We start from the raw sequence: 26,539 nt of genomic DNA, 5'->3' as shown, positions 1-26,539 counted from the left end.
GTTCAGTGTCATCCTTGATTTAACTGTGTCTTGTGTAGATTTCAGTTTGTCTTGTTAACTGTGTGATTTCTTAAATCTTCCACACAGATCCCCCAAAGGTGCATGTGACTCTTCACCCCAGACCTGAAGGTGGTGTCACCCTGAGGTGCTGGGCCCTGGGCTTCTACCCTGCTGAAATCACCCTGTCCTGGCAGTTGAATGGGGAGGACCTGACCCAGGACGTGGAGATTGTGGAGACCAGGCCTGCAGGGGATGGAACCTTCCAGAAGTGGGCATCTGTGGTGGTGCCTCCTGGGAAGGAGCAGAAGTACACATGCCATGTGGATCATGAGGGACTGCCTGAGCCGATTACCCAGAGATGGGGTAAGGAGGGAGCCTTCTGTAGACCCTGAGCTGGTCAGGGCTGAGAGGTGGGGTCATGACCCCCACCTTCATTTCTTGAACCTGTCCTTCCCAGAGCCTTCTCCATCCACCGACTCCAACATGGAAACCAATGTCATTTATGTCGTCCTTGGAGCTGTGGCCATCATTGCAGCTGTGATCATTGGAGCTGTGGTGGCTGTTGTGAGGAAGAGGAGGAGAAACACAGGTAGGAAAGAGCAGGGTCTGTTTCCCCTCAGCTTCCTTTAGAAGAGCGCTCTGCTCATTAATGGGAAACATGGCCACACCCCTCATTGCTGCTGTCTCCAACTGGGTCCTCTGTCAGTTCTGGAAACTTCCTCCTGTCAAGATCTTCCTTGAGCTCTCACAGCTTTTCTTCTCACAGGTGGGGAAGGAGGAGACTACGCCCCTGCTCCAGGTTAGTGTGGGGGCAGGAGTGTCCCTGAGGTTATTGGAGTGAAGCTGGAGATGCTGGGAGCTCTGGGAATCCATAGTAGCTCCTCCAGAGAAATCTTCTGGGGGTCTCAGTTGTACCATGATATGAATCTATACACACACATACATATACATTTTACATATATACATATACATATGTTTTGTTTTACCCTAGGCAGGGACAGCTCCTAGAGCTCTGATGTGTCCCTCCCAGATTGTAAAGGTGACTCTGGGTCTGACTGGGGAGGGACAATGTGGACATGATTGGGTTTCAGGGACTCCCAGAATCCCCTGTGAGTGGAGGGTTGTTGGGCTGTTGTCTTCACAGTGATGGTTTGTGACTCTCGTTCTCCAGCATGAAGACAGCTGCCTGGAGTGGACTGAGTGACAGACGATGTGTTCAGGTCTCTCCTGTGACATCCAGAGCCCTCAGTTCTCTTTAGACACCAGTGTCTGAAGTTCCCTGTGATTCTATGGCTTCAGTGTGAAGAACTGTGGAGCCCAGCCTGCCCTGCACACCAGGACCCTGTCCCTGCACTGCCTGTGTTCCCCTCCACATTCAGCCTTGCTGGTCCAGCCTAGGGTTCAGGGGTGGGGACATCTGCATCCTGTCCCCCTGTGCCACCCTGAGCTTCAGCCCCTCACTCCACACTGAGAATAAGAATCTGAGTGTGAACTTGATTGTTCACATCCTTGACACAGTGTGGATGGCTTTTTAAATTACTGGATGGAATATTTAGGGGTTTTTTGTTTTGGGGTTTTGCTTTGTTTCGTTTTGTTTTTGAAAAAATAAATGGAAGATGGAGAAGCTTCCAGAATCTGTGTCACTAAGCTGTGTGTCTGGTGGGACAGGGTGAGGTGGTGGGAGCTGAGTGTGGACAGGGCTGTGCCCAGGTGTGCTCAGTCAGTTCTTGTCTTTGATGGGCTCAGGCCTCAGCTCTGTCACCTCCAGGCTGTGCCCTCTCCATCACTGTGAAGACATGGGGAGAGTCTGTGATCACAAGGACACAGGGAAGGCCAGAGCCTTGTCCTGACCCCAGGATTATGAGCCCCCAGGGCTGAAGATCAGAGACTCAAGTGGGGTCCTCTAAAGTGCAGGGTGCACAAGATGAGTCACTACATTTCCTCCCACCCACTTGATTTAGCTGCTAATGATGTGGTCGGGAAGCTGCCCTGGGCTCTCCCTGTGGCCATGCTGCTGTGGTGATTTCTGCTTCTCCTCTCCAGTGTCAGGGAACTGAGGTATAGGAAGTGCCTTTTTGTTGAACTTTCAGAAGCACATCCACAGCTGAGATAACTGGATTAGACTTTTCAAAACCTATTTTCAGTAATGGGTTTCTTAAATATGTAACCTCCCTTCTCATCCAAACCCCACCAAAGGACATGGAAAAGAAGTGTTATGAGGATACTGGAGAGGTGGGCCTGTTTAGAAATGGTTCTCTGGGGCAAATTAATCTGCAGCTCAGTTCACAAGAATCAGCAATGGCTGGTCAGTTCAGAAGAAGCTGGGAGGCTGAGCTGTTTGCTGTGTAGTAGTTCCTGGGGTCAACTCCAATCTCTAATTGACAGTACAGCAGCCGTCCAGGTCCGTAGTGTCAGGATGGCAGACACGTATCATCAGCGGTGGCACAAGGCAGCAGAAACTGCCAGGCCTCCACCAAATTGGCATGAGTCAGCAGGACTGAGCAGGACCAGCAGGGAAGCCAGGAGAAGTTCTCTGCTGTGACTCAATCAACAAAGCAGAGCTCTGTGAAGATGAAGACTAGAGACCAAGGAAGTGCTGCAAAGCCAGCTGTGCAGGCCGCCCCCACTGTCCACTGTGTCCTCTTCATTCTCCCTCCAAACAGCACGTGTCCTCCCACGAGTCTTGCCTCAGTGAAAATCCACTTGAGTCTGTATCAGCCGACATATACCGAAACTTCCTCTCTGCTCATTAGCCGACTGAGGGGCAGCGAGAAGCCACCAGCACATCACCAGAAGTTTTTGGTGCATTTCTCTCTATGGAATCACGAGACACGGTGACCAATAAACAATGGTAAGACTCAGCCATAGCATGCAGCCTGGTCTGCTGTCTGTTGGGTTTTAATTACATTCTTTCCAAACATCACGTGACCCATCACATGTCCTGTCACATGTCTGCCTTATCATGACATCTTTTCACCTGTGTCTTCTTCAGCAAAGCATCATTTGTCTCCACTGACTTTCCAAAGAAACCAGAAGTTTCCACTTAGGGAAGGACGTTGCTTCTCTCTCCTGTAACCTGGGCACCGCCCCCTGAAACTCTTATACTCCTGGACTGTCTTACCTTTCCCGTCTTGTGTTCTGGAGTTAACTCCCTGAAGCCTCTTAATCTCCACCCCCAGCTCTGTGCACCTGGGTCTTGCAGCTGATGCACCTGTGGTTGCTCTGCCTTTGGATGGCTCTGTATGGCAGGAGAGCAAAGTCCCCCTCAGAGGCCTGTGACCATTAAATCATCTCATATTCATAGCACTAAAGACACGGGAGGCAGAAGCTGAGGTAAAAACCTGACAGCTCAGCAAGGAAACTTTATTTTCTTAACTACATACGGGAAATCTATTTACCAGCCTGATGCTACAACTAAACTCCAGCTCTTCAGAAATCTCTATCTGTCTGTCATTCTTCTGAGCTTCTCTACCCTTCTCTGAGCTCCTCCAAGTGCAAGAGACTAAGAACACGGGGGTCGTCTTATTCTAAGGACTACAGTAACTAATACAGACAGTGACACCCAAGCTCTCGGTGCAAATATGGGGTCTTGCAGATGTGGTGCCAGGGAAATGTTAGAGATCCCCAAATCCAGACAGGAGCTGATCTCGATCTGAGGTAATCACAGTAGGGCCTTTTCCTTTGAACCAGCTCAGGCCAGCGCACTGTGTCCTGCAGGACAGTTTTGGTGATGAGGAGCCCCGAATATCTATTGGGGCTCACTGTATCCCCAATAAGTAAGCAGTAAGTGTGGGGGAGTGTGCAAGCATCTAATTGGGAAGTTACTATGGCCTTTGACATCATTGGCTGGTGCTGGGACTCATAAACTTAACTTCTGCTTCCCTCTGCATTGGTGGTGGTTGGACAGGGGATGGGCTTGTAACCGGGGGATGCAGGTTTGTCTGGGTGTAACCTGGAGACACAGGTCCTGATGGGGGTTGCCTAGGGACTGGAGCTGGGCTCCTTTTTTGTTGGGACGTAACTTGGAAACTAACGATAGGCACCAGCCTGTTAGTTTGCCTGAGTTCAAGTTCTCTAAAATGGAGTCTGGATTGAGGCTTTGGCCTCTCCCAGCCATAGCTGGCTGACACTGCCACAGGCAGGGCCTGGGCCGGAAGGCTTGGTTCTCCAGAGTCACCCAAGGCAAAGCTGGTACCTATCTGGCCAGTAAATGCTTTTTCTAATGTCATGGTGGGCATCTCTTGTATATGCCAAGTCCAGGAAGGAAGGGACTTTCCAAAGGAAACCTTCGAACCCAATGGTCTCCAAGGGGACCGTCGAGAGGGCTCAGAGTGTAAAGGTGCTTGCCACCAAGCTCTGCTCCCTGAGTTTGATCCAGGGAAGCCACATGGTGAATGTAGAGACTTGAGTCCCCTAAGTTATCCTCTGAGCCTCACGTGGGCGTCATGACACGCACAGCCCTACACATAACTATTAAATCAGTGCAATAAGAAGGAACCATGCTGGTTTCATGTAGGTTGATGTCCTTATGGAGGTGAAGGCAGACACAAGATCAAAGAGGCCTGTCATTGGGCAAGAAGAAAGGGAGGTGGGAACAGGTTTTAGAAGGAGAGTGGGGAACAGAAAGGGAGAAGCAACATGGAGGGAGACGTAAATGATCCTCACCAAGCATCTCTATGTAGACACAGGTTGTTATGAATATTTCTTTAGGGATTGATTTCTATAGGCAAATTTATCTTGTCTACATGGGCGGTTTGTATCCTTATCAATCGGATGTGAGTTAATTGTGTGGATGCATTGCACACTGAGTATTTAACACATAAACCTGGGTGTTGGGTTGCAGTCTGTTGAGTGGTGATCTCACTGGGTTGTTGGGAGAGTGAGCAGAGTCCCTGACAGGAAGCTGTGCTAGGCTATGGAATGCTTGGGCTAGCGTGGCGTGGGGCCACCCTAGCACAGACCGAGGAATGGGATGTGTGTGTCAGGCGTGGTAACAGCCCGCCAAGGGGACAGTGTGTGAAAGCGGCTGACACAGAAACAGCTAGAGCACCGGAATCTGCATGGAGTGGGAACTCGCCAGAACCGGTTGTCAGCTTTATTAATTATACTACAACTGTTTCCTGCTGAAGGACACAGAAACACACGTGTATAAGTTGTGTCCAATTTGTCTCCACACTTTCCAGTGGGGAATTTTCCTGTGTCCAAAACCCACGTTGTGATGAGAAGCTGACAGAAGGATTAAAGGGCAACCTGTGCAAGGACAACCATGGGCATTTTCAATATTTTATGTGTTATGTGTTTACACTATTGCTGTGTGGTGTGTGTGTGTGTGTGTGTGTTTGTGTGTGTGTGTGCATTGTGTGTGAATCAGGGCAATCCCCAGTGGTGGTTGTGTTGGGGGTGGAGGGAGTCAGAAGACAGCCTTGGGGAGCCAGTTCTCTCTTTCCATGTGGGTTCTGGGGGACTGAACTCAGGTGGTCGGACTTGATGGCAAGCCCTGCCACATGGGTCACCTCACCATCCTGGCCTGGGTGCCCCTGCCCTGTTTTTGGAGGTGTTGAGGAGTTGAACCTGGGACCTGTGGTGTACAAGGTGGGCACTCTAGTCACTGAACCACATTCCCAATGTTTGAAACAGAGTCAGCAGACAAGGGTTTTCTGTTATTTCAAAATCCCATACTAAAACTTTGGGCTAAAGATGGAATTGGAGCCTACCTATTAAAAACAGACATGGGTGGAGTACAAGAAACACTTTGGTGGGCTGGAGAGATGGCTCAGTGGTTAAGAGCACTGATTGCTCTTCCAGAGGTCCTGAGTTAATTCCTAGCAACCACATGGTGGCTCACAACCATCTGTAATGCGATCTGATGCCCTTTTCTGTGTGTCTGAAGACAGCTACAGTGTACTCATATAGAATAAATAAATAAATAAATCTTTAAAAAAGAAAAAAGAAAGAAACACTTTGTCAGCACAGCCAACTTATCTGAGGACCTAATCTAGGAGAACCAGGTCTGAAGTGTAAATTTCTGGTTTCTTTGGAGACTCGGTTGTGTCCTTTGATGTTTTTCTGGAAACTGTCTCATGAGGGGATGTTTTTGCTGAAGCAGACACGTGGTGTTTTTCTGGAAGCTGCCTGGAAGAGGGGCATGGTATGTTTTGCTAGAGCTTGAGAGATGTCCTCTTGAGAGAACTAGTGGTGTTGGGAAAGGGTCTAGATATAACCCAACAGACCATGGACGACACTGTGTGGCTTTGGTTCCCCTTGCCACTCTTTGTGGGTCATCGTTGGGATTTGCTGAAGCCGGTCTTCCCTGACGATGCTGATGCCTTCTTCCCTGATCATTTGTCATGACTTTGTAGAGAGAAACAAACCAAGGAACTTCTGGTGGTGTCCCGGCAGCTTCTTCCTGCTTCTGCAGAGTCAGGCCAATGGGTAGAGCCTCAAAGTTACTTCTAGATTGAACTGCCAATGCTGACCCGTGTGAGCTCAAGTGCTGCTATCCTGATGACGCAGATTGGATTCACCCCCAAGAACTATTTCAGGACAGGTGCACATCTCCCTTTGCCCTGTTAACCTTTCCTCTCTACTACCTCTGGTGGGTGGTGGGCTAGAGGAGAGGTAAAAACATTTAAGTAAGCTTATTAAAGTAGGTTTTGAAAACTCGAAGCCCACACAGGGCATCTGGAAGGAACCATGTGTGAGTTATGTTACCAATCCTTGCTTGGTGCTGGAGGACATAAGACTGAACACTGTGGGGACAGATTGGGAAGCTCCTTCTCTTGGACTCTGTGACCCTGAGGAACCCAGGGCTTCTCCTGTACAGACCGTCTCTGCAGGGGAGTTGGGTGGCTGATACCTGAGTGCGGCCCTGTGCTGCAGAGAAAAGAATCACAGAGAGCCAAGGCATAAAAATATGCTGAGTAAATTCGTGGAGCTGGAGAGGTTGTTCAGAGGTGAAGAATGCTTACTGCTGTTCCACAGGACCTGGGTTCAGTTCCCAGCTCTCACACACTTGTAACTCCAGCGTCAGAGGGGATAGGGCGCCCTCTGCTGGCCGCCTGGGGTGCTCCATGCACGTTGTGCACAGACATACATGGAGGCAAAATACCCTTATACAGAAATATATTTTTTAAAAGAACGAAAAGGAGGAGGGAAATAAGATTTCGTTAAAGAAAGAGATCCTTGAACAATATTGGGGGACACTACCGCATGGAGGAACACCTACCAACCCTACTGCAGGGCTCTATGGTCCCCTGCACCAGATTTATACACTGGTCCTGGAATTTCAGCAATGGAAGGCAAAAATCGACACGACTCCCCCTACAGAGTGGCCCGTGATGTTACTGGTCTATGAAGCCTGTGTGTTCAACAAATTATGCTGTTTTTGTTGTTATGTCTTGTAGCTCAGGGTGACCTTGAATTCTCTGTTTAAGATTTATTTATTATGTACATGTTTTGCCTGCACACATGCCTGACTGCCACAAGAGGGCGCCAGATCCCTGAGCATTCAACTCAGGACCTGTGGAAAACCAGTTGGTGCTCTCAACCTCTGAGTCATCTCTCCTGTCCCGAACTTGAATTCTCGATCCTCCTGCCTCACCTCAGCATGCCAAGTGTCAGGTGTGTGTGTGTGTGTGTGTGTGTGTGTGTGTGTGTGTGTGTGTGTGTGTGTGTGTGTGTGTGTGTTCAGGGGAGGAGCCAGAGGTGCAATCTGTGTTTCAGCCCGAAGATCATAAGGATCAGTGAAAGCCACAAAACAGAGGATTTGGGGCTGAAGGGGAAATTCCTGGCTGCTTCAGTATGAAGAGCCTTCCCCAGCTTTCAAAGCTCACAGCCACTTAGGTGATCCAGACCTGGACAGGCTCCTACTCGTGTGTTCTGCTGCCGCCTGGCGGCCTTGAGCGGCATCGCAGCTCCCACTGGTCCTGGGGACAGACTGGACTGTGCCAAAAGTCCCTCCAGACTGCAGGAACTCCTTGCTGGTCTGCGGCTTCACGTGTCCCAGAAGCTGTCTGTGTCACACTGAACAAGGGCCACAGTAAGGAACCGGATATCCCCTGCACAGTCCCCGTATCAGAGCGTTAGTTTCTCTTTCTTTTGTTGTTGCTGTGGCCCTGGATGTGAGCTCCCACCTCCTGACCCTGTCCTCACTGAGCTGGACACCTGCTGAGTTTGATGGGACCCACCCCTTGAAAGGGTTCCGGGATTCTTTAGGATTAAATGCCTTCAATCCCAGTCCTCATGAGGGCGGATCTCTGCATTGTTCCACCACATAGCAAGTTCCAGAACACCCAGGGCTGTGAGGTGAACCCAGGAGCCTGGAAGCCCCAGAACTGGCACCTGGAGGGGGTGGTGGAGTAGGTGGGAAAGTTGTGACAAGTGAGAAAGCAGCATGGATTCCCTGGGCCAGGTCTCAGTGAGCTTAGGGTCCCCCGCCCAGTATAGCCCTGGGGTGTCTGGGGTAAAGGAAAGAACCTCAAATTACCCTTTCTTTCCCTGACAGCTTCTTTCACCTGAAATTTCCCCCCATGCTGTAGATGGGACGTGGGGACTGCTTCCTGGCACTCACCTATGTCCCAGATCTTTACTTTCAGGACGGGGTCCATGCTGGCCTTGGGCTTACTCTGTAACTGAAGCAGCCTTTCCCACCAGTGCCTCCGGCTCCCAATTAACCAGGACTGCAGGTCTACAAACCAGCCTGGCTTTTGTTTAAGACTTGGTCAAGGTTCCAGGTGATGGCGGTTCACACCTTTAGTCCTAGCCCTTGAGAGGCAGAGGCAGGAGGATCTCTGAGTTTGAGGCCAGCCTGGACTACAGAGTGAATTCCAGGACACCTGGGGCTACACAGAGAAACCCTGTCCCCAAAATCAAACAACTTGGTCAAGGATGTTCCTTCACTCTAGAACCTGTGGGTCATGACCCCTTTGGGGGCCAAAGCTCCCTTTCACAGGGGTTGCTTAAGACCATCAGAAAACACAGATGTTTCTATTACTATTCTTTTTTTTTTTTTTTTTTTTTTTTTTTTTTCCGGAGCTGGGGACCGAACCCAGGGCCTTGCGCTCGCTAGGCAAGCGCTCTACCGCTGAGCTAAATCCCCAACCCCTCTATTACTATTCTTAACAGTAGCAAAGTTATAGTTATTAAGTAACAATGAAAATAATTTATGTGGGGGTTACCATGAAGAACTGTATTAAAGGGTCTCAGGAAGGTTGAGAACCACTGCTCGGGAAACTCCATACAGAGGTGGGGCAGAGGGCAGTGGGAAGGTCTGGGTCACATGTAAATGACAAGGTCTGTTTTGGAACCAGGTCCACCCCTGCCTCGACACATGGGTGCAGGTATTACAGGCCCTCCACTCTCAAAGGACTGTGACAGCCACTGAGAGGACAACACAGACAATCTCAGAGTCTGTGTGGATCCTTCCCATGATAGCCCTCAAGACAGTGCACAGAGCTCTCACCTTCCCAGGCCTGTGGCTTGTGCCACCCTCCTGGAGAGGTACAAACAGTCCTCACCTGAGCCACTATGCCACCCCTGGGCCAGAAGCACCAACAGTCCTCGGGCTACGACCCCACCCTCTTGCTGCCCACCAGGAACTGACTAGGTCTACAATAAAGAGACGCCGGAGAGTTCAGAGGCCCAGGGACAAAGAGAGGACACGTCCCAGCACACACACACAGGCCCCTGCAAAGCAGGACTGGTTGTTTCGGTGCACACACACACACACACACACACACACACACACACTCACACACACAGGGCTATAGTGCATGCACACGCATACATAAATAGCTACAGTTTTATTTTGCTTCTAAGCTGCCTCTCTGTCATTCCTGCAAGTCCTAAAAGAAAATCCCATTCCATAAAGGCTCTTCAAAGCTAACAGAGAGAGAGAGAGAGAGAGAGAGAGAGAGAGAGAGAGAGAGAGAGAGAGAGAGAGATCTTCCAAAAGTCCAATTACTTATAAAAAGTATTTAATTCTTCCCTTTGCTGAACCATGTCACTGCCGTGGGAGTTGGGGTTGGGGGTTGTCCAGGGCAAGCCACTAGAGGCCCCAATATTTCACCTTTATGGTTGAAGGTAGCACAAGGCCACCTGCTGACCTTGCCTCAGGTCATAGAGCAAGGACCACAGGACCTCTCCCAAGCACCTTGCCTTAAAATAAGCAGGGTCTTTCCCTTCTTCAGCCTTCTTATCTGTGGGGAATTCAGAGGCACCCAAACCACACCAAGACACATATCCTGGATCTGCCAAATGCGGTATCTACTGAGGATTTTATATTTTGCTAACCATTAGGTTTTCTATGTATAAAATATTCTGTGACATGGGCCTGTCAGTGGTTAGGAGCTGAACATTTCTTGTCTGGGCTTTTCTGGCTGACAGGGGAGGGCAGTGGCTGGTCAGGCTCTCTCCTTTGCTCATTCTGGGTCAGTGGCCATGGTTTTCAGAGGACCTCCTGGGTCAACCCTGAGCTTTATGACTTTTGATGCAATCTACAGCTTTTTGTGTCCTGTGTAAATATAAACAAATCAGCATCCCCAACACCATAGATTTGCTGACTTCCATTCTGATGTTAACACATCCTTGTAGTATATAGGGTGATTTAATTCCACAGTTGTTTTTTTTTTTTTTCTTGATCCAGTGTCTCTTGGTAGCTGTTGGTCCTCTCTTATTAATGTTCAGAAAATGCAAAGTTAATGGAGCACACTGTATTCTACCCCTGGGGCCTTTATTCTTTCTTTTTGTTTTATAGCTGTGTTTGCCCTGCAGAATTGTGTGGTGTAGCTGTAATGTGCTTTGTAATGAGGGAAGAATTGCTGCATCTTACTGGAGACGTATGCAGGGCACTGTTGGTCCTAGTTTGTACACCTATTCCCACCAGAGCCATGCCTTCCAGTAAATGTGTAATTACAGAGCCAGCCTTTTCAGAACTCAAACCATTTGCCCATTGGAAGCCTGAGTATGTCAATGGTGTAGTGCAAGCCTTAGGCTTCCAAATTCTGCAAACTGAAACACATCTATCTGCCAGATGTCATTTTTTATTTACTTGTTGGTGCCCTTAGAGTTACTTCTAGTGTGCAATGCAGTTTGGTTGTACAAAAAACACATAGGGCATTTCTTTATAAATTCCTTCGCTTGTTGCCAGGTCATAAAATATTTTTCTTTAAACATTAACTGTTAACATAGTGGTTTTCAGGAACATCTGAGGCTCCTAACACACTCCTTATGAATAATCAGTCATTTCCTTCATTCCCTGTGCTGATGGACCTGGCATGACCGTGAGAGACTGAATGTGGGTGATAAGTCATGGACAGTCGCTGTTTCTGATTGTCTGGTGCAGCGGCAAAATAATGTGAATTCTGAATTATCCAGAACAAATTCGACAGTTCCTGTGTGAAGAACAACTCTTTCTGCATATTGAGCCTCAGTCACTATATTAAGAGATTCAGGAAATTTTGACAATATCATCAAGTTTGCATACAACTCTGACTTTTGAACTGAAGCACATGGGCTTCGAGGATTTTTTTTTCTCCCATTTTATTAAATTGTGTATTTCTTATTTACATTTCAAATGTTATTCCCTTTCCTGGTTTCCTGTCCATCCGCCCCCTAACCCTTTCCCCTCCCCTTCTATAAGGTTGTTCCCTTCTCCACCCATCCCTCCTCTTAATGCCTCCTCAACAATCCCCTACATTGGGGGTCCAACCTTGGCAGGACCAAGGGCTTCCCCTTCAACTGGTGCCCCAATAAGTCTATTTTCTGCCACAGTTGGAGCCCAGGGTCAGTCCATGTACAGTCTTTGGGTAGTGGTTTAGTCCCTGGGAGCTCTGGTTGGTTGGTATTGTTGTTCTTATGGGGTTGCAAGCCCCTTCAGCTCTTTCAGTCCTTTCTCTAATTCCTCCAACGGGGTCCTGTTCTCAGTTCAGTGGTTTGCTGCTGGCATTCGCCTCTGTATTTGCTGTATTCTGGCTGTGTCTCTCAGGAGAGATCTACATCCGGCTCCTGTCGGTCTGCACTTCTTTGCTTCATCCATCTTGTCTAGTTTAGTGGCTGTATATGTATGGGCCAAATGTGGGGCAGGCTCTGAATGGCTGTTCTTTCAATCTCTGCTCTAAACTTTGCCTCCCTATTCCCTGCCAAGGGTATTCTTGTTCCCCTTTTAAAGAAGGAGTGAAGCATTCACATTTTGATCATCCGTCTTGAGTTTCATGTGTTCTATGCATCTAGGGTAATTCAAGCATTTGGGCTAATAGCCACTTATCAAGGAGTGCATACCAGGTGTGTTTTTCTGCGATTGGGTTACCTCACTCAGGATCATATTTTCCATCCTTTGCCTATGAATTTCATAAAGTCGTTGTTTTTGATAGCTGAGTAATATTCCACTGTGTAAATGTACCACATTTTCTGTATCCATTCCTCTGTTGAAGGGCATCTGGGTTCTTTCCAGCTTCTGGCTATTATAAATAAGGCTGCTATGAACATAGTGGAGCACGTGTCTTTGTTGTATGTTGGAGCATCTTTTGGGTATATGCCCAGGAGAGGTATAGCTGGGTACTCAGGTAGTTCAATGTCCAATTTTCTGAGGAGCCTCCAGACTGATTTCTAGAGCGGTTGTACCAGTCTGCAATCCTACCAACAATGGAGGAGTGTTCCTCTTTCTCCACGTCCTCACCAGCATCTGCTGTCCCCTGAGTTTTTGATCTTAGCCATTCTCACTGGTGTGAGGTGAAAGCTCAGGGTTGTTTTTATTTGCATTTCCCCGATGACTAAGGATGTTGAATATTTCTTTAGGTGCTTCTCAGCCATTCAATATTCCTTAGCTGTGAATTCTTTGTTTAGCTTCGTATCCCATTTTTTTTTTAAATAGGGTTATTTGGCTCTCTGGAGTCTAACTTCTTAAGTTCTTTGTATATTTTAGATATTAGCCCTCGGAGGGTTTTTTTTTTTTTTCTTTTCTGACTTATAAGCAGCCATTAGCAGCTTTTTCATTCGGATGGAAAAGGCACTTCAGGAATTAGTGTTGCTTTTACATGTAAACTGAAGTTGCTTTCCTTTAGGATCTGTGTTAATTGCTCCCAAATAGATGTTACAAACTCTTTGCCAGTCCTCATTGATTGCCCATAATGAAGTAATATCAGCATTAGTATAGGGCTCTACAATTTTTCATGGGTCTATTCCTGCAATTGACACAATCATACTTTTATAATTAAGTCAGGAACTTTTTGATATAAGGCTTTTAATTGTTTACTTTCAGTGTGTGCTAAGAAGCTACATTCTAAAAGGCTACTTCCTTTGTCTAATTAGCCCCGTGAGAGAGTGGGTTAAAGACAAAAGAACAGGGAGCTGGGCGCTTTGAGGACTATAGCCCCCCAAACTTTGGCAAGTTGGTCGCTGCTGCGCAGAGCTGGGTGCGGCCGCGGGAGGAGCCGCCCATCAACGCCCGCCGCCTCCTCCCGGTCCGGGAGGGCCCAGCATTGTCTGGGCCCAGAGATTGAGGCGGCCCCTGCACCGCACCCGGTGTCTGAGTGATGAACTGCGGCGGCCGCAGGGTGAGGACAGCCATCCTTGCCGGTGCGGCCAGAGCTGGCAACAACAAAAAGTGCGCGGGCTCTGGGCAGGCGCTCCGACCGATGCGGGTAGGTGGGGCCGCCTGGCCCAGGCCTCAGCCTCACCGCGGCCGCCAGCGCTCTGCCCGCCGCCCGCCGCCCGGCACCGGCCGCCCACGGGGAGGTCAGACAAGCCGAACCTGACCGCGCACCTGCCGGCCGCCGCCCTCAACGCCGGAACTGTCCATTCACCGGCTATTCGCATGGCGACCTCCTCCCAATATCAGCTGCTGAGTACTATGGGCCTCCATCCCTAGGCTACACCCAGGGAACTGGAAATAGCCAGGGGCCTCAGAGTAACCGTGCAGAGCTGCTGGCCACAGGTGAAGACTTTTCAGATGCTAAGGTCTCAGAGAGCACTTGTCTGGAATCAGGGTCTGACATGGCTTTGTGCACAGCTGAATCTAATCCTTGCAAAAGAAAAAAAAAGTCAGTGAAGGCTTCCCCCGAGACTTGCATAGTTTTTCTAAGTGATGTGGACTTCCGTCCTGGCTCCTCCACTCCGTTCCCAGCCCTTAAAGCTGCTCAGCAGCACTGTTCTGAGATTGGATCCCCAAGTTGCCCTGTTCCTGTACAGCAGCGCAGAGCCCCTCTCAAGTGGACCTGAGCTGCGTTAATTCCCCTCCTCCTCTGTGCTCTTCCACATTCCTGGCTTCTTCTCTCCATCATGGCAACCATTACCACTGAGGTCCAGCCTCTGCTACAGCTGTTACCAATCCTCCTCAGCCTTGGGGAATAGTTCAATTCTAAGTAGTCTAAATATTTAGAGTTTGTTTCACATAGGACAGGGGCATCCCTTAGGACACCATTGTGTCTTTAAAAGGCCTTAGGTCCATCATGTGTACAGCACCCCATCCTGTATTGTCATAACCATGTGGGTGCGTTGTCTCCATTAGCCAGCATATGCTGTGGTGGAACTACTTGGAATGCTGTTCGGATTCTGTGACCCAGGACAGCCTGTCCTCAAAAGGTGCTGTGGGTTTATCCCTGTCTCCCAAACATGGCAGTCTCCTCTGACCATCCTCCTGCTTTCCACTTTGACCTGACCGCCCTCTGACTCTGTTCATTCCTCTCTTTCTATCTGGGTGAAACTCCCTCTCTCTGCTCCAGTCACTGGGAATGAGCCTATTGGTTCTCCCTCTTCTTGTGTCTGACATTTTTTAAACTCGTCTACCTCTGCTAGTTTCTCTAGCTGGACAAACAATCTGCTACTTCTCAGAAGAGAGAGATGAGCTCTCCGGTTTTCCCTTTCTTTTTCCATGTTTAGAATAAAAAAGTTTTCCATTTCTTCTCTATTTATTCCAGTTCTTTAGTCGTCTTTCCTTCTTTTTATAAACAGTAGCCCAAAATGAGGGGGAATGGAAAAGAAAATTGTTGGGGAAATCTATGTGGGGCATGTCCCAAGAAAAGCCTCAGCGAACACAATATTGTCTTTTTGAAACAAAGTATCCATTTTTCCTGTTCCCTTTCTCTAAGGTCCTGGAAATCAAACCTCCCAGGTTAGTCAGCACTTGGAAAAAGTGTGTGCAGTTTTCTGTTTGGTTGATTTGTGGTTTGGTTTTGCCGGAGACCACCCAGGGGAGTGTGTCAGCAGAGGGACCAAGGCTTGGATTCCAGGTAGAGAACGGATTCCGCGCGACAGACAGACACAAGCTCGAGGTGTGTGCTGCTGCAAACAGCTTTACTTCTTGGCAGGGATTTAAGCAGTTAGAACAGGTACCTCATAATTGGCAGTCACCCAGCTCTTATTCATCACCCCACCAATGTCCCTTGCAAGGAGGAAAGCAGAACATACAGTCTAGGAAACAGTTCTCAGCTGCAAACAATAGTTTAGAACACTGCAGTTACACTGCCAGACTTGTGGGCACCAGGTATGCATTCATCATTTACCTTTGTTTTAATAAAGTTTAAACTCGATATTTATGGCCTCTCAGAATAGTAAGGAAACTTTTGTAACCATAGTTAACTTTTTTTTTTTTTTGGTTCTTTTTTTCGGAGCTGGGGACCGAACCCAGGGCCTTGCGCTTCCTAGGCAAGTGCTCTACCACTGAGCTAAATCCCCAACCCCCATAGTTAACTCTTGATAAGTTTGTTCAATTTGTTGGAACTTGTCTATGATCTTTCTAAAAGAATCGTTACTGTTTTGAATCATGCTAAACAAAACTTTTTCAAAAGGGGGAAAAGGCTATTCTGGAACAGTCATGTTGTTAGCAACTGCAATTAATTCCTCTCCTATTTGCTGGGAACTAATGGATACAGCAATTGTATTCATCGCAGCCGTTGAGTTTATCAGGATCATGATGGTGTGAGACGTTTCCATCTCTGAACTTTCAGTTCCTGAGACATCTAAAGGTACACGACCATCTTCCCACACTGCCATATTCTTAAAATCAGATATTGTCGACAGGCTTAAAGTTGCTAAGATCACCAAGGCCAACACAGAAGGCACCCCCACCGCAAGCATAGACCCTAGTCATCATCTGTTTGTAGGGAGACTGCCAGGGATCTCCAGGAGGCCAAGCCATTCCAGGAACAGGCCTCTGTTCTGGATAGAAACGAAGCACAAGAGCTTCCTGTCACACAGACTCCACTGGAGTGGGTGTGGCATGGTTTGGTTTTGGTTTTGGTTTTTACAAACAGTAATGAGTTCTCTTAACTCCCTGCCAGTCCTCCTCCCAGTTTCCAGCCCAGCCTCTTCAAACATTTCTCCCAACCGTTCCTCCCACAGTTCTCCTACAGTCTAGTCAAACAGTCCCTTCTCCCAGTTTTCCCAATACCAGGGGCTCCAAACTACACCATGTAGTTCCTAAGCAGTGCACGGCTAAATCGGTCAAACCAGCGCCAGGCCCCGACTTCTCACCTCAGCTTTAAGATGCCCTCACAGGAACTGTCAAAATTGGTGTCTCTTGTGAAAATGACTGCACCAAGGCATCTATCTCAACCTGAAGCCATCCCAGTAACTGTCCATAGTGGCTCAACTCCTTTTTCCATAAGCAGGAGCTGCCCCCTTGGGAGCTGTCCATTGTGAGGGCAACTCCTCTCCAGCCTCGCCCAGCAACTCCACAGAGATGGCACCACAGCAAAGCCGCCTGTGGCCAGGAAGGACTTCTTATCCTAATGCAGGGGCCCAGTGCAGAGAAAGGTAGTGTGTCTGAAAAAACTCCCTATCAATCCTAGAAAAAGAAAAGAAAAGAAAACAACACCAAAACAAACAAACAAGCAAAGAAACGAACCCGAATCCACCAGTCCTTCAGCTTCCCACAAAACCCACTAACCCCAAACAACCTATCAATCCTTGAATAGTAAAACCCACCAATCTTTCAACCTTTTTATAAACAAAATAGCAAAAAAAAAAATGAGGAAAAGGAGAAAAAAATAACTGCTGCTGAAAACCATTCCTGGTAATTCCCAGGAGCAGCCACAGTAAACACCCTGTTGCCACCATTCCTCATTTTCCTGCCTTTTGCTCTAAGGTGCATGAAATCAAATCAAACCGCCCATTCTGCGTTGCCCCAACTAGGCACTGTGGGATGATGTCACAGGTGAGGCAGGTGTAAGATAGAAGGACGCCTGTCATTGGACGAGAAGGAAGGATGGGCGGGAGAAAAGTTGAGGGAAGGGAAGGAGACAGGAAAGGAGAGGAGGAAGAGACAGGAGGGACAGAGAGAAGGCACAGCTGAGACTGAAACTGAAAACACTGGACTGAGCTGCTGGTATCCTGGAAATAGGATATGGAAACGCCCCAAGGAACGACTTCTGAACACCAATCCTTGAAAGGTGTACTGGGCTACACTGACCCTTCTCGCCCTCTCCTACCACTCTCACTTTGGAGCTGCCTGCAAATTCCACAAATTCAGTAGACCCTCATGGCTTTTGAGACTCCATTCCCAACCCTTTCCTATGGACAAGACCCTCCATGAGAGCTCGATTCTCATTCCACTTGGAGCTTCTACAAAAGTCCTGGCACCAGGCACCGGGACTCTTAGGTTTGGCCAGGCTGCTGGGTTGTGGTGATGACCCACTGAACAGCTTGGTCCTCATTTTCTTCTCCCTGAGTCTGGGGGAGCCCATGGCTCCAGGCTGCAGTGAGGTTCTGCTTCCCCTCTCTCACCCAGGGCAGCAGGATCTTTCCCACCCTCTTGTTCTCTTGGGAGGCCTCTTAGAGACTCCAACCTGTACATCTGAAACCAAACCTGAAGGTGCCTAAATTTATTAACCTGTCCAATCAAAACTGGCCTCAATGTCCCTTAGGTAAACAACATGAATGGACACCCAATGGCACCCTTGATCTTAATGTTATTCAGGGTTTTTACAATCACTAGGAGAAACCAGGGTTATGCAGAGAGATTATGTTGCCAATTTCCTGTTTCCTCCAAACCCTGTTTGTCTCTCCCCACGCTCACAGGATGTAAACCTCCTGTGTTCTAAGTTACCACCCACGGCTCTGTAAGTTTGTTGCAGTTTGGGAAGCAGAAGCCAACCTCGCAGGAGTGGGAGAGCAAAGGAGGGGGCCAGCTGCAGCACGCACACTGCCAGCCCACACTGCTCTCTGGCTGCGGAATCTCTCAGCTCCCTCCTGCCCTGTCCTGTCTGTACCTCACAATCCCCCTGTCTCCAAGCCTTCCATGTTCTCATCTTACCGGATTCTATTTTACAGGAATTCGGGTGTCTTTTAGATATCAGTGGCATTACACTGTCTTAAGCTGTCCCACTTCAATTGAAAGCAGTGGAGTTGACATATGGCTCCCCCTCCTCCAGACCCAAGCATCTTAATTGAAAGGTGTCCTCCAAAATCTGTCCCATATCAGGTGAGCCACCTGCCTGTGTGACAGGGAATGGAGACCAATGGAGAAGGGACAGACGACTCACACTAGGGACCATGGCTGCTCCTCTCTACCCTCTATGCTTTGATGGAATTCTCTAAATGTGTTGAGGTGTATGATTAAAACCCGGTAAAGTCTCTAAGAAAGAAGTTACATAGGGGTAGAAAGTTAAATTCTATGCATGGAAGTCTTTTTTTTTTTTTTAAAGATTTATTTATTATGTATACAGCGTTGCACATGCATGTACACATGCAGGCCAGAAGAGGGCACCAGATCTCATTATAGATGGTTGTGAGCCACCATGTGGTTGCTGGGAATTGAACTCATGACCTCTGGAAGAGCAGTCAGTGCTCTTAACCACTGAGCCATCTCTCCAGCCCACATGGAAGTCTTTAAACCTGAGGCTTGTTGCCATCTCAGCCACTGGACCCTCATCAGGATGGAGGCCTCTTTGCTGACAGCCATCTTTGCTAGGGTTTGAAAGGATGGCCTTTGCCATGTGACCTCACTCCCATCTTGATTAATAAATGACCTCCAGACATCAGCCAATCAAGGAACTAACAGCTCCTCCTGGCTGTGAGGCTGGAGCAGACAATCCTTCCACTGTCAATCACACTGAAGAAGAGCCCAGAGTCTCTTCTCTTCTCTTCCGTCTCTGCTGTCTCTGTCCTCAGCAGCAGCTGCCCATGCAGGTGGGTGTGAGACTGTCCCAGACCAGGACCCTAATGGAATCACAATGCCTCAGGGGGCGTCCTAGCAATGAATCAGTTTACAACTTTCCTCCTGGCCATCTTCACAAAGCTCCTCTTGAGGCTAAAAATTATGGAAATTCCGAAGGTCATCAGGATAACTATGGAAATCCATCACAGGTCCTGGGCTGCCTTACAAAGGCCCTGACACAATACACTCACCCGGATCCTGAGACCCCAGGTGGAAACACCTCCTCATGAGCTACTTTTCCCAGAGTTCCCTGAGCCACGGGAACATCAACCCCTGATCACCCTTCAGCCCATATCCTTGGTCCATCCATGGACTACTGAGCGGATGGAGACTCCAATGGCCTGACCACTGCCCTAGAGGCTTGGATAATTGTCACGGTATTAGGACATTCACTCACCTTCCTTCGGGACACTGGAGTCACTTTCTCAGTCCTGACAAAATTGTGGGGACCCACCTCTCCTTTCCATCGCTCTCTTGTCAGCGTAGGGGGGCAGCCTCACCAGGCTTGCCTGACTCCACCACTTAGCTGTATGTTTAGGGGTAACCCCCTCACCCGTTCCTTCCTAGTGGCACCAACTGAGTAGGACCAGTCTGTCTCATCCCCTCCTAGGGGAACTCCTAGACAAAATGGGAGCCTCCATTTCTTCTTCTTTTTTCTCCAGAGCTGAGGACCGAACCCAGGGCCTTGTGCTTTTTAGGCAAGCGCTCTACCACTGAGCTAAATCCCCAACCCTGGGAGCTTCTATTTCTTTTGCTTCCCTCATCCACTTCAGCACAGGCCCTCTGGTCATTCCCCTCCTCCAAACAACACACTCTGACCATTTCCCTTCCCGGCCTCTCAGGTAGATCCTCAGGCATGGGACACCACAAACCCTCTAGAGACCAATATCCCTCCCCCCTTAATCATTCAGTTATTAAACCCCAGCAACTATATAAAACAGGCTCAATACCCACACAAACCCCCTAAGTGGCAGGGGACTTAAGCCTCTTATTCTTAGCCTATTAGGAAAGAAACTTCTGCATCCCAGTTCCTCCCCCTTTACAGACCCCACACTGGCCATTAGAAACTCAGGGGAACCAATTGCTTGGCCCAGGGTCTCTGACTTATCCGGGCAGCAGTGGTTCCCTTCACCCCTTAGTATCTAACCATTATACACTCTCCTCTCAATCACCCCTCAGAGACCTCCCACTTCTCTGCGTGGACCTCAAAGATACCTTTTATTTTCCTCTGGACCCCAAATGAGAAAACATCATTGCCTTAAGCTGGACTGACCCAGACACGCACACTTGGACCGTCCTACACCAGGGCTTCCAGGAAACCCCATATGTATCTGTTCAGGTTCTGACCTCTGGCCTGCTTTCCTCGTAACTTCCTAAATTCAATAGGAAGACCACCTTCTCCTTCATAATCCAGCCCTGCAAATTTGCCAGGCAGACGCTTCTGCCCAAACAGCGATGGAGGGTCTCACTGTCTAAGGTCCAGTTACTTATGTGTGACTCGATACAACTCTTACAAGGTCAGTATTCTGGATAGAAAACACCTCATCCAGTCATACAAAGCCCTCACAACCAAGGACAAAATCATATCATTCCCAGGGATGGTTGGCGCCCTCTGCTGTTGGCTTCCTCCCCCCTCTCTCTCTCTTCTGGTTCACCCCTTATATGAGGCGGCCCATTGCCCCTCTCAGGAACCCCTCCTTTTACCCATTGCCAAGCCCTTCTGCACAGTTCAACAGGCCCTGCTCCAGACCCCAGCTGTACATCTTTCAGACTTAACTCTCCTATGCCACTGTAGAAGAGGGAGATGCTCGCAGAGTCTGGGGTCCCCGGCTGGGAACTTCCTTTGTGCCATCCCCCAGAATTAGACCACACTGAGCAAGGATGGGCTCCTTGTCTGCACACTCTGGAGGCAGCTGAACTTATTAAATGCAAATCAATAGGTTTAACCTTCAAGTCACCTAGGTCGGTCTTTTTCTTTACCACCTGCATCATATCGTGACACACAAGGGTCTCCGTGACAACCCCCGACACACTCTGCTCCTGTCAGGTAGCATTAGGAAGGGATGCTGCCCTTACCTTCAGCCGGGCCACGCGTCAACATTACAAACTGCGTCCAATTACCGACTGACAGGTCATCTGTCTCTGCCGGCTCCTGCCGCCTGCCACACTTGGTTCCAAGTTCAAGCGTCTGCCAATAGGAACGCCCTTGGTCAGAGTTCATTTTGAGGCCCATTCTCTCCTCCTCCTCAGACTCAGATGACACTAAAGCCTCACTCCGTGACCACAGTCAGCGTGGCCTCAGTACAGTTCAAAGGGCTGAAATACGCATGCCCGATTTTCAATAATGGCAGCTTCTGTCACTGCACAAATGGCCCCAAAAAACCTTTTATATTCTTTTATTTTCCTTTTTTTTCTTTTTTCTTTTTTTTCGGAGCTGGGGACACCTTTTATATTCTAATTAATGACCCATGTCACCCAGGTGTGTGATGGGGTCACTGGTAAACTTGGGTACCTCATTTTCCATAGCCACCCATCAGGCACATTAAAAGTACAGAGGGGACACATTCCACTCTCTCATCCCCTGGGTGTAGACACGATAAAAGAAGTGGTCCAAAGCTCCTCAAAGGTCAGGGATCCCCAGTATCACAGATTTAGATGAAATTTATCCATTTTACTGAGATGCCCTCAAAGGAATTGTCAAAAATGTTGGTTCCTGTGAAAATGGCGGCACCATGACATCTCTTCAGCCTGCAGCCATCACAGCAGCTGCCCACAGTGAGCATCACCTTTGGAGCCTCAGCAGAAGCTGCCCCTCAAGAGCTGTCTACAGTGGCAGTGGCAACACTGACTCAATCTACAGTATTGGTGACACAGTCCCACAGGAGCTGTCCACAGGAGCTGTCCCACAGGAGCTGTCCGCAGGAGCTGTCCACAGGAGCTGTCCACAGGAGCTGTCCACAGGAGCTGTCCACAGGAGCTGTCCGCAGGGTCTGTCCACAGGAGCTGTCCCACAGGAGCTATCCTATAAGATCTGTCCACAGGAGCTGTCCACAGGAGCTGTCCACAGGAGCTGTCTACAGGAGCTGTCCACAGGAGCTGTCCCACAGGAGCCGTCCAAAGGAGCTGTCCTATAGGATCTGTCCACAGGAGCTGTCCTATAGGATCTCTCCACAGAAGCCGTCCACGGGAGCTGCCCTATAGGATCTGTCCACAGGAGCTGCCCTATAGGATCTGTCCACAGGAGCTGCCCTATAGGATCTGTCCACAGGAGCTGTCCTATAGGATCTGTCCACAGGAGCTGTCCTATAGGATCTGTCCACAGGAGCTGTCCCACAGGAGCTGTCCACAGGAGCCGTCCACAGGAGCCGTCCCACAGGAGCTGTCCCACAGGAGCTGTCCCACAGGAGCTGTCCTATAGGAGCTGTCCCACAGGAGCTGTCCACAGGAGCCGTCCCACAGGAGTTGTCCACAGGAACTGTCCTATAGGAGCTGTCCCACAGGAGCTGTCTACAGGAGCTGTCCCACATGAGCTGTCCACAGGAGCTGTCCCACAGGAGCTGTCCTATAGGAGCTGACAACAGGAGTTGTCCACAGGAGCTGTCCACAGGAGCTGTCCCACAGGGGCTGTCCCACAGAAGCTGTCCCACAGGAGCTGTCCCACATGAGCTGTCCCACAGGAGCCGTCCCAAAGGAGCTGTTCACAGGGGCTGTCCACAGGTGTTGTCCACAGGAGTTGTCCACAGGAGTTGTCCACAGGAGTTGTCCACAGGAGCTGTCCACAGGACCTGTCTACAGGAGCAGTCCCACAGGAGCTGTCCCACAGGAGCTGTCCACAGGAGCTGTCCACAGGAGCTGTCCACAGGAGCTGTCCCACAGGAGCTGTCCACAGGAGCTGTCCACAGGAGCTGTCCACAGGAGCTGTCCACAGGAGCTGTCCACAGGAGCTGTCCACAGGAGCTGTCCACAGGAGCAGTCCCACAGGAGCTGTCCACAGGAGCTGTCCCACAGGAGCAGTCCCACAGGAGCTGTCCCACAGGAGCTGTCCATGGTGGTATCACCTCCCTTCCATCTTCCCCACCAGTGTCTCAGGATGAATGTCTCTGTGTCAGGACCAAGAAAGTCCTGTTATACTAAAGGAAACCATGCTGCTGTCACCTTATTATCATTGTAACCGTGTCTTCAGGCAGTCACCCCACCTTTCTGTCAAGTCAGGTTCCTCAGGTTGGTGGGGGACACGGTAAGACTAGAGGACTCCATGACCGTGGGCCGACTGTCACACTTCTCCTGATGTGAAGTGAGCTCCTTGGTCAGAACACCACGTGGAACTCTGTGTGGAATAGCATATCGGTGGATAAGGCAATCTGTAAGTTTGCAGATGGTGGTTTCACCAGACATCACATGCAGGAAAGGCAAATCCATGGTCAGAATAAGTATCTACTCCAGTAAATACCAAGTGTTGTCCTTTCCACAAAAGACCTGGTCCAAATGTAGTCAACCTACCACCAGGTTGCTGGATGGTAACCTTGAGGAAAGGTGCCATTGCTGGGGCTCAATGTTGGTCTCTGCTCTCGGCAGATCTGGCTTGCTGCACCAGATCTAATCAGCCAGCCTTAGTGAGTAGAAGTCCATATTTTTTAATCCATGCATAACCCCCATTTCTGCAACCATGGCCTCTTTGGTCATGGGCCCGTTGGGTAATGAGAGATGGCTGGTAAGGAGACTGACTGTCCACAGAATGGGTCACCCACCTACTTGGTTACTGAACTTCTCCCAAGCTGACATCACCTTTTGATGACCATGTACATAGGACACAAGTGTCTTCACACCCTTTACTCATGTGGACAGATCTATCAACTGGCTTCTTCCCCAGATGACTCCAACCCTGGTCTTTCCAAGGCCCTGCCCATCCAGCCAATCCATTGTCCACAGCCCATGAATTAGAGAACAATCACACATCAGACCATTTCTCCATCCAGATGAAAGGCATTACCATGTGCATGGCCTGAACTTCCACACACTGTGAAGATTCCCACCAGAAGTGTCCTTCAGGGATCTCCAGGCAAGGGGTGGTAATGCTGCAGCTGTTCACGTCTGGTGGGGCCTGCATAGCATGCACAGCCATCAGCAAGACAGGCCCTCGTCTCTTCTTCCTCAGTCTTGCAAGGCTAAGGCACAGTTCATGAGGGTGCAAGTGCATGCTTGGCTGCAGATGAGATTGTAACAGGACTAGAGACTGGAGGCAGTTGGGCAAAGTCTTCATGTAACTTCCTTGTGCCCGTAGGACCTGTCCAGTCCTGATTATGTTTATACCACTTCTGTATGATAACAGCTTAGGGCTCTGTGTGTCCTATTTTATGACTTGGTGGGTCAGATAACTTCCAGCCCATTATAGGCAGCCCAGGTCACGTGTGGCCCACAGGTAACTTGGTGGCCCATTGTCAAATGTTCAGGTTGCACCAAGGCCAAGAGCTGTCTCTCATGGGGGAATAGTTGTGTGCAGATGATGGTGGAGCCTTGCTCCAAAATCCCAAAGTTCTCTTCTGTGATTCACTCACGGAGGCCTGCCAAATCCTCAAAACAACATCCTTCTCTGTCACTGACACCTCAAGTACCATCAGCTCTGCTGGATCACATGGTCCAAGATGTTGAAACAGCCTGAACCACAGCCGGGACCTGTTGAAGAGTCTTCACCTGTCCCAGGACCCACAGGAAGTTAGCAGCTCTCTGATTCAGAAGGCTTATGGGCCAGAGTAACAGATCCAAGTGAGGGATGTGCTGTCTGCAGAATCCAAAGACACAAACTAAGCCCTGTGCTCCTTTCTTGGTGGTAGGAGGGACCAGGTCAGTAACCTTTCCTTCATCTTGGATGGAATATCTCAGCATGCCTCAAACCACTGGATTCCTTAATTCCCCTGAATTAGAAGGATTTGAATGTTGGGTAGGCTTTATTTCCCACCCTCTGAAGCATACATATGTTACCAGAATCCAAAGTTGTTCCAACCACATCTCCCTTTACCTCTCCTGTCTGTCCAGTGCAGAGCAAGACAGACTGACTGTGGAGAGTGACACTTGACTACTGATGTTGGCAGTGATTCCTGGAATTCCTAAGAATGTGATACTGTTTTTTATTTACTATTTTTCTTTCAGAGGGAACTCTAAAGGCTTCCATTTACCCTTTCCAACCATGATAGCCCTCACTCCACAGGTCAGGGAACCAATGTGAGAATTCTGCCAACCTCTTTGTACATCTGTCCCAATTCTACATTCTGGGACTGGAAAAATAACCACAGGATGAATTCAGGAACCCACTGGACCTAGTGTGATTCAGATTTCAGCCAAAACCTCATTAATCCCTGGCCCTCCATAACACTTTTATCTAAATGAAGAACCATAATGTTTCCTGGGATCTCCTGGGATAAGCATTAATTTGGGTTAATATGCAATAGAGCCTGGTAAGTGTGATTATTTCTTTCCCTCAGTGTATGGTTACCCTGGTGAAAACCTGTAGGTCCCACTAGGAAAGGACTGGAGAAAGGCTAGCTGTATACATTTTAGACTTTCTATAAGGTACTTACTCAGGGTCACCTGGACACTCGTTCATTCAAGGGTTCTGCATCTGCAAATGACTCAAGGTTAGAAAGTGATTCCTGGGCCGAGATGTTCTTTTTTTTTTTTTTTTTTTTGGTTCTTTTTTTCGGGCCTGGGGATCGAACCCAGGGCCTTGCGCTTCCTAGGCAAGCGCTCTACCACTGAGCTAAATCCCCAAACCCAGGGCCGAGATGTTCTTTTGCCACGAGTGTGTAGCCTTTCTCTCATTTGTTGACAGTGTTTCCACTTACATGATCAAACACAAATTCAGTGGGCTTCTGTGGTGATTTGATTAAGAATATTTCCTGAGCCTTGGTTGTGCATACACAGAGGCAGGCAGATCTGTGAGTTTGAGACCAGCCTAGTGTACAGAGTGAGTCCCAGGGCTGCCAGGGCTACAGGGAGAGCCATGTAGCTGGTCTTCGTTATTTTGTTCATCCTCCTGGCTTCACCCCTTATGGCTAGAGAGGAAAGAGGGAGACAGAGAAAGAGGGAGAGACCTGTCAATCTAATTTCTTTCCAACTATTCCTTCCATCATCCAGCCCAACCCCGTCTAACGTTTCTCCCAACTCCTCCCTCAATTCCCAACACTGCACTTAAACAATCCCTTCTCTCAGTTTTCCCAATAACAGCAGCTCCAGACTGTGACAACTGTTCTAGCCTCTCTGCTCAATCAGCTCCTCCTGGCTCTACTGTCTCCCTGTAGCTTCTGCACCAACTGCTTCTCCTCTCACTCTGCTCCCCCAATCCTTTCTCACTCTCAGCTGCCCTTCTAATGAACTATCTTGAAATCCAAGAAG

General features: G+C 49.0%; 1 protein-coding gene across 3 annotated transcripts in view; it reads left to right on the top strand.

The window, feature by feature from the left end:
• LOC147998486 (RT1 class I histocompatibility antigen, AA alpha chain-like) overlaps window positions 1-26,539 on the top strand; it is a 41,197-nt gene that overhangs the window by 1,884 nt on the left and 12,774 nt on the right. The window contains exons 4-8 of one of the 3 annotated variants that reach the window (XM_087598506.1): window positions 88-363; window positions 458-589; window positions 767-799; window positions 992-1,039; window positions 1,172-1,634. In XM_087598506.1, the coding sequence (XP_087454632.1) occupies window positions 88-363; window positions 458-589; window positions 767-799; window positions 992-1,008 (458 nt within the window). In that variant the 3' untranslated portion in view covers window positions 1,009-1,039; window positions 1,172-1,634. Of the gene's footprint in view, window positions 1-87; window positions 364-457; window positions 590-766; window positions 800-991; window positions 1,040-1,171; window positions 1,635-26,539 lie in introns of those variants that run through there. The other 2 variants (XM_087598508.1, XM_087598507.1) reach the window with 2 other exon arrangements.

The sequence above is a fragment of the Rattus norvegicus genome, chromosome 20, assembly GCF_021556685.1.
Source record: "Rattus norvegicus strain SHRSP/BbbUtx chromosome 20, alternate assembly SHRSP_T2T, whole genome shotgun sequence".
NCBI lineage: Eukaryota > Metazoa > Chordata > Mammalia > Rodentia > Muridae > Rattus > Rattus norvegicus.
Note: the sequence above shows the minus strand (reverse complement) of the source record. Positions and strands in the feature narration are given on the sequence as shown.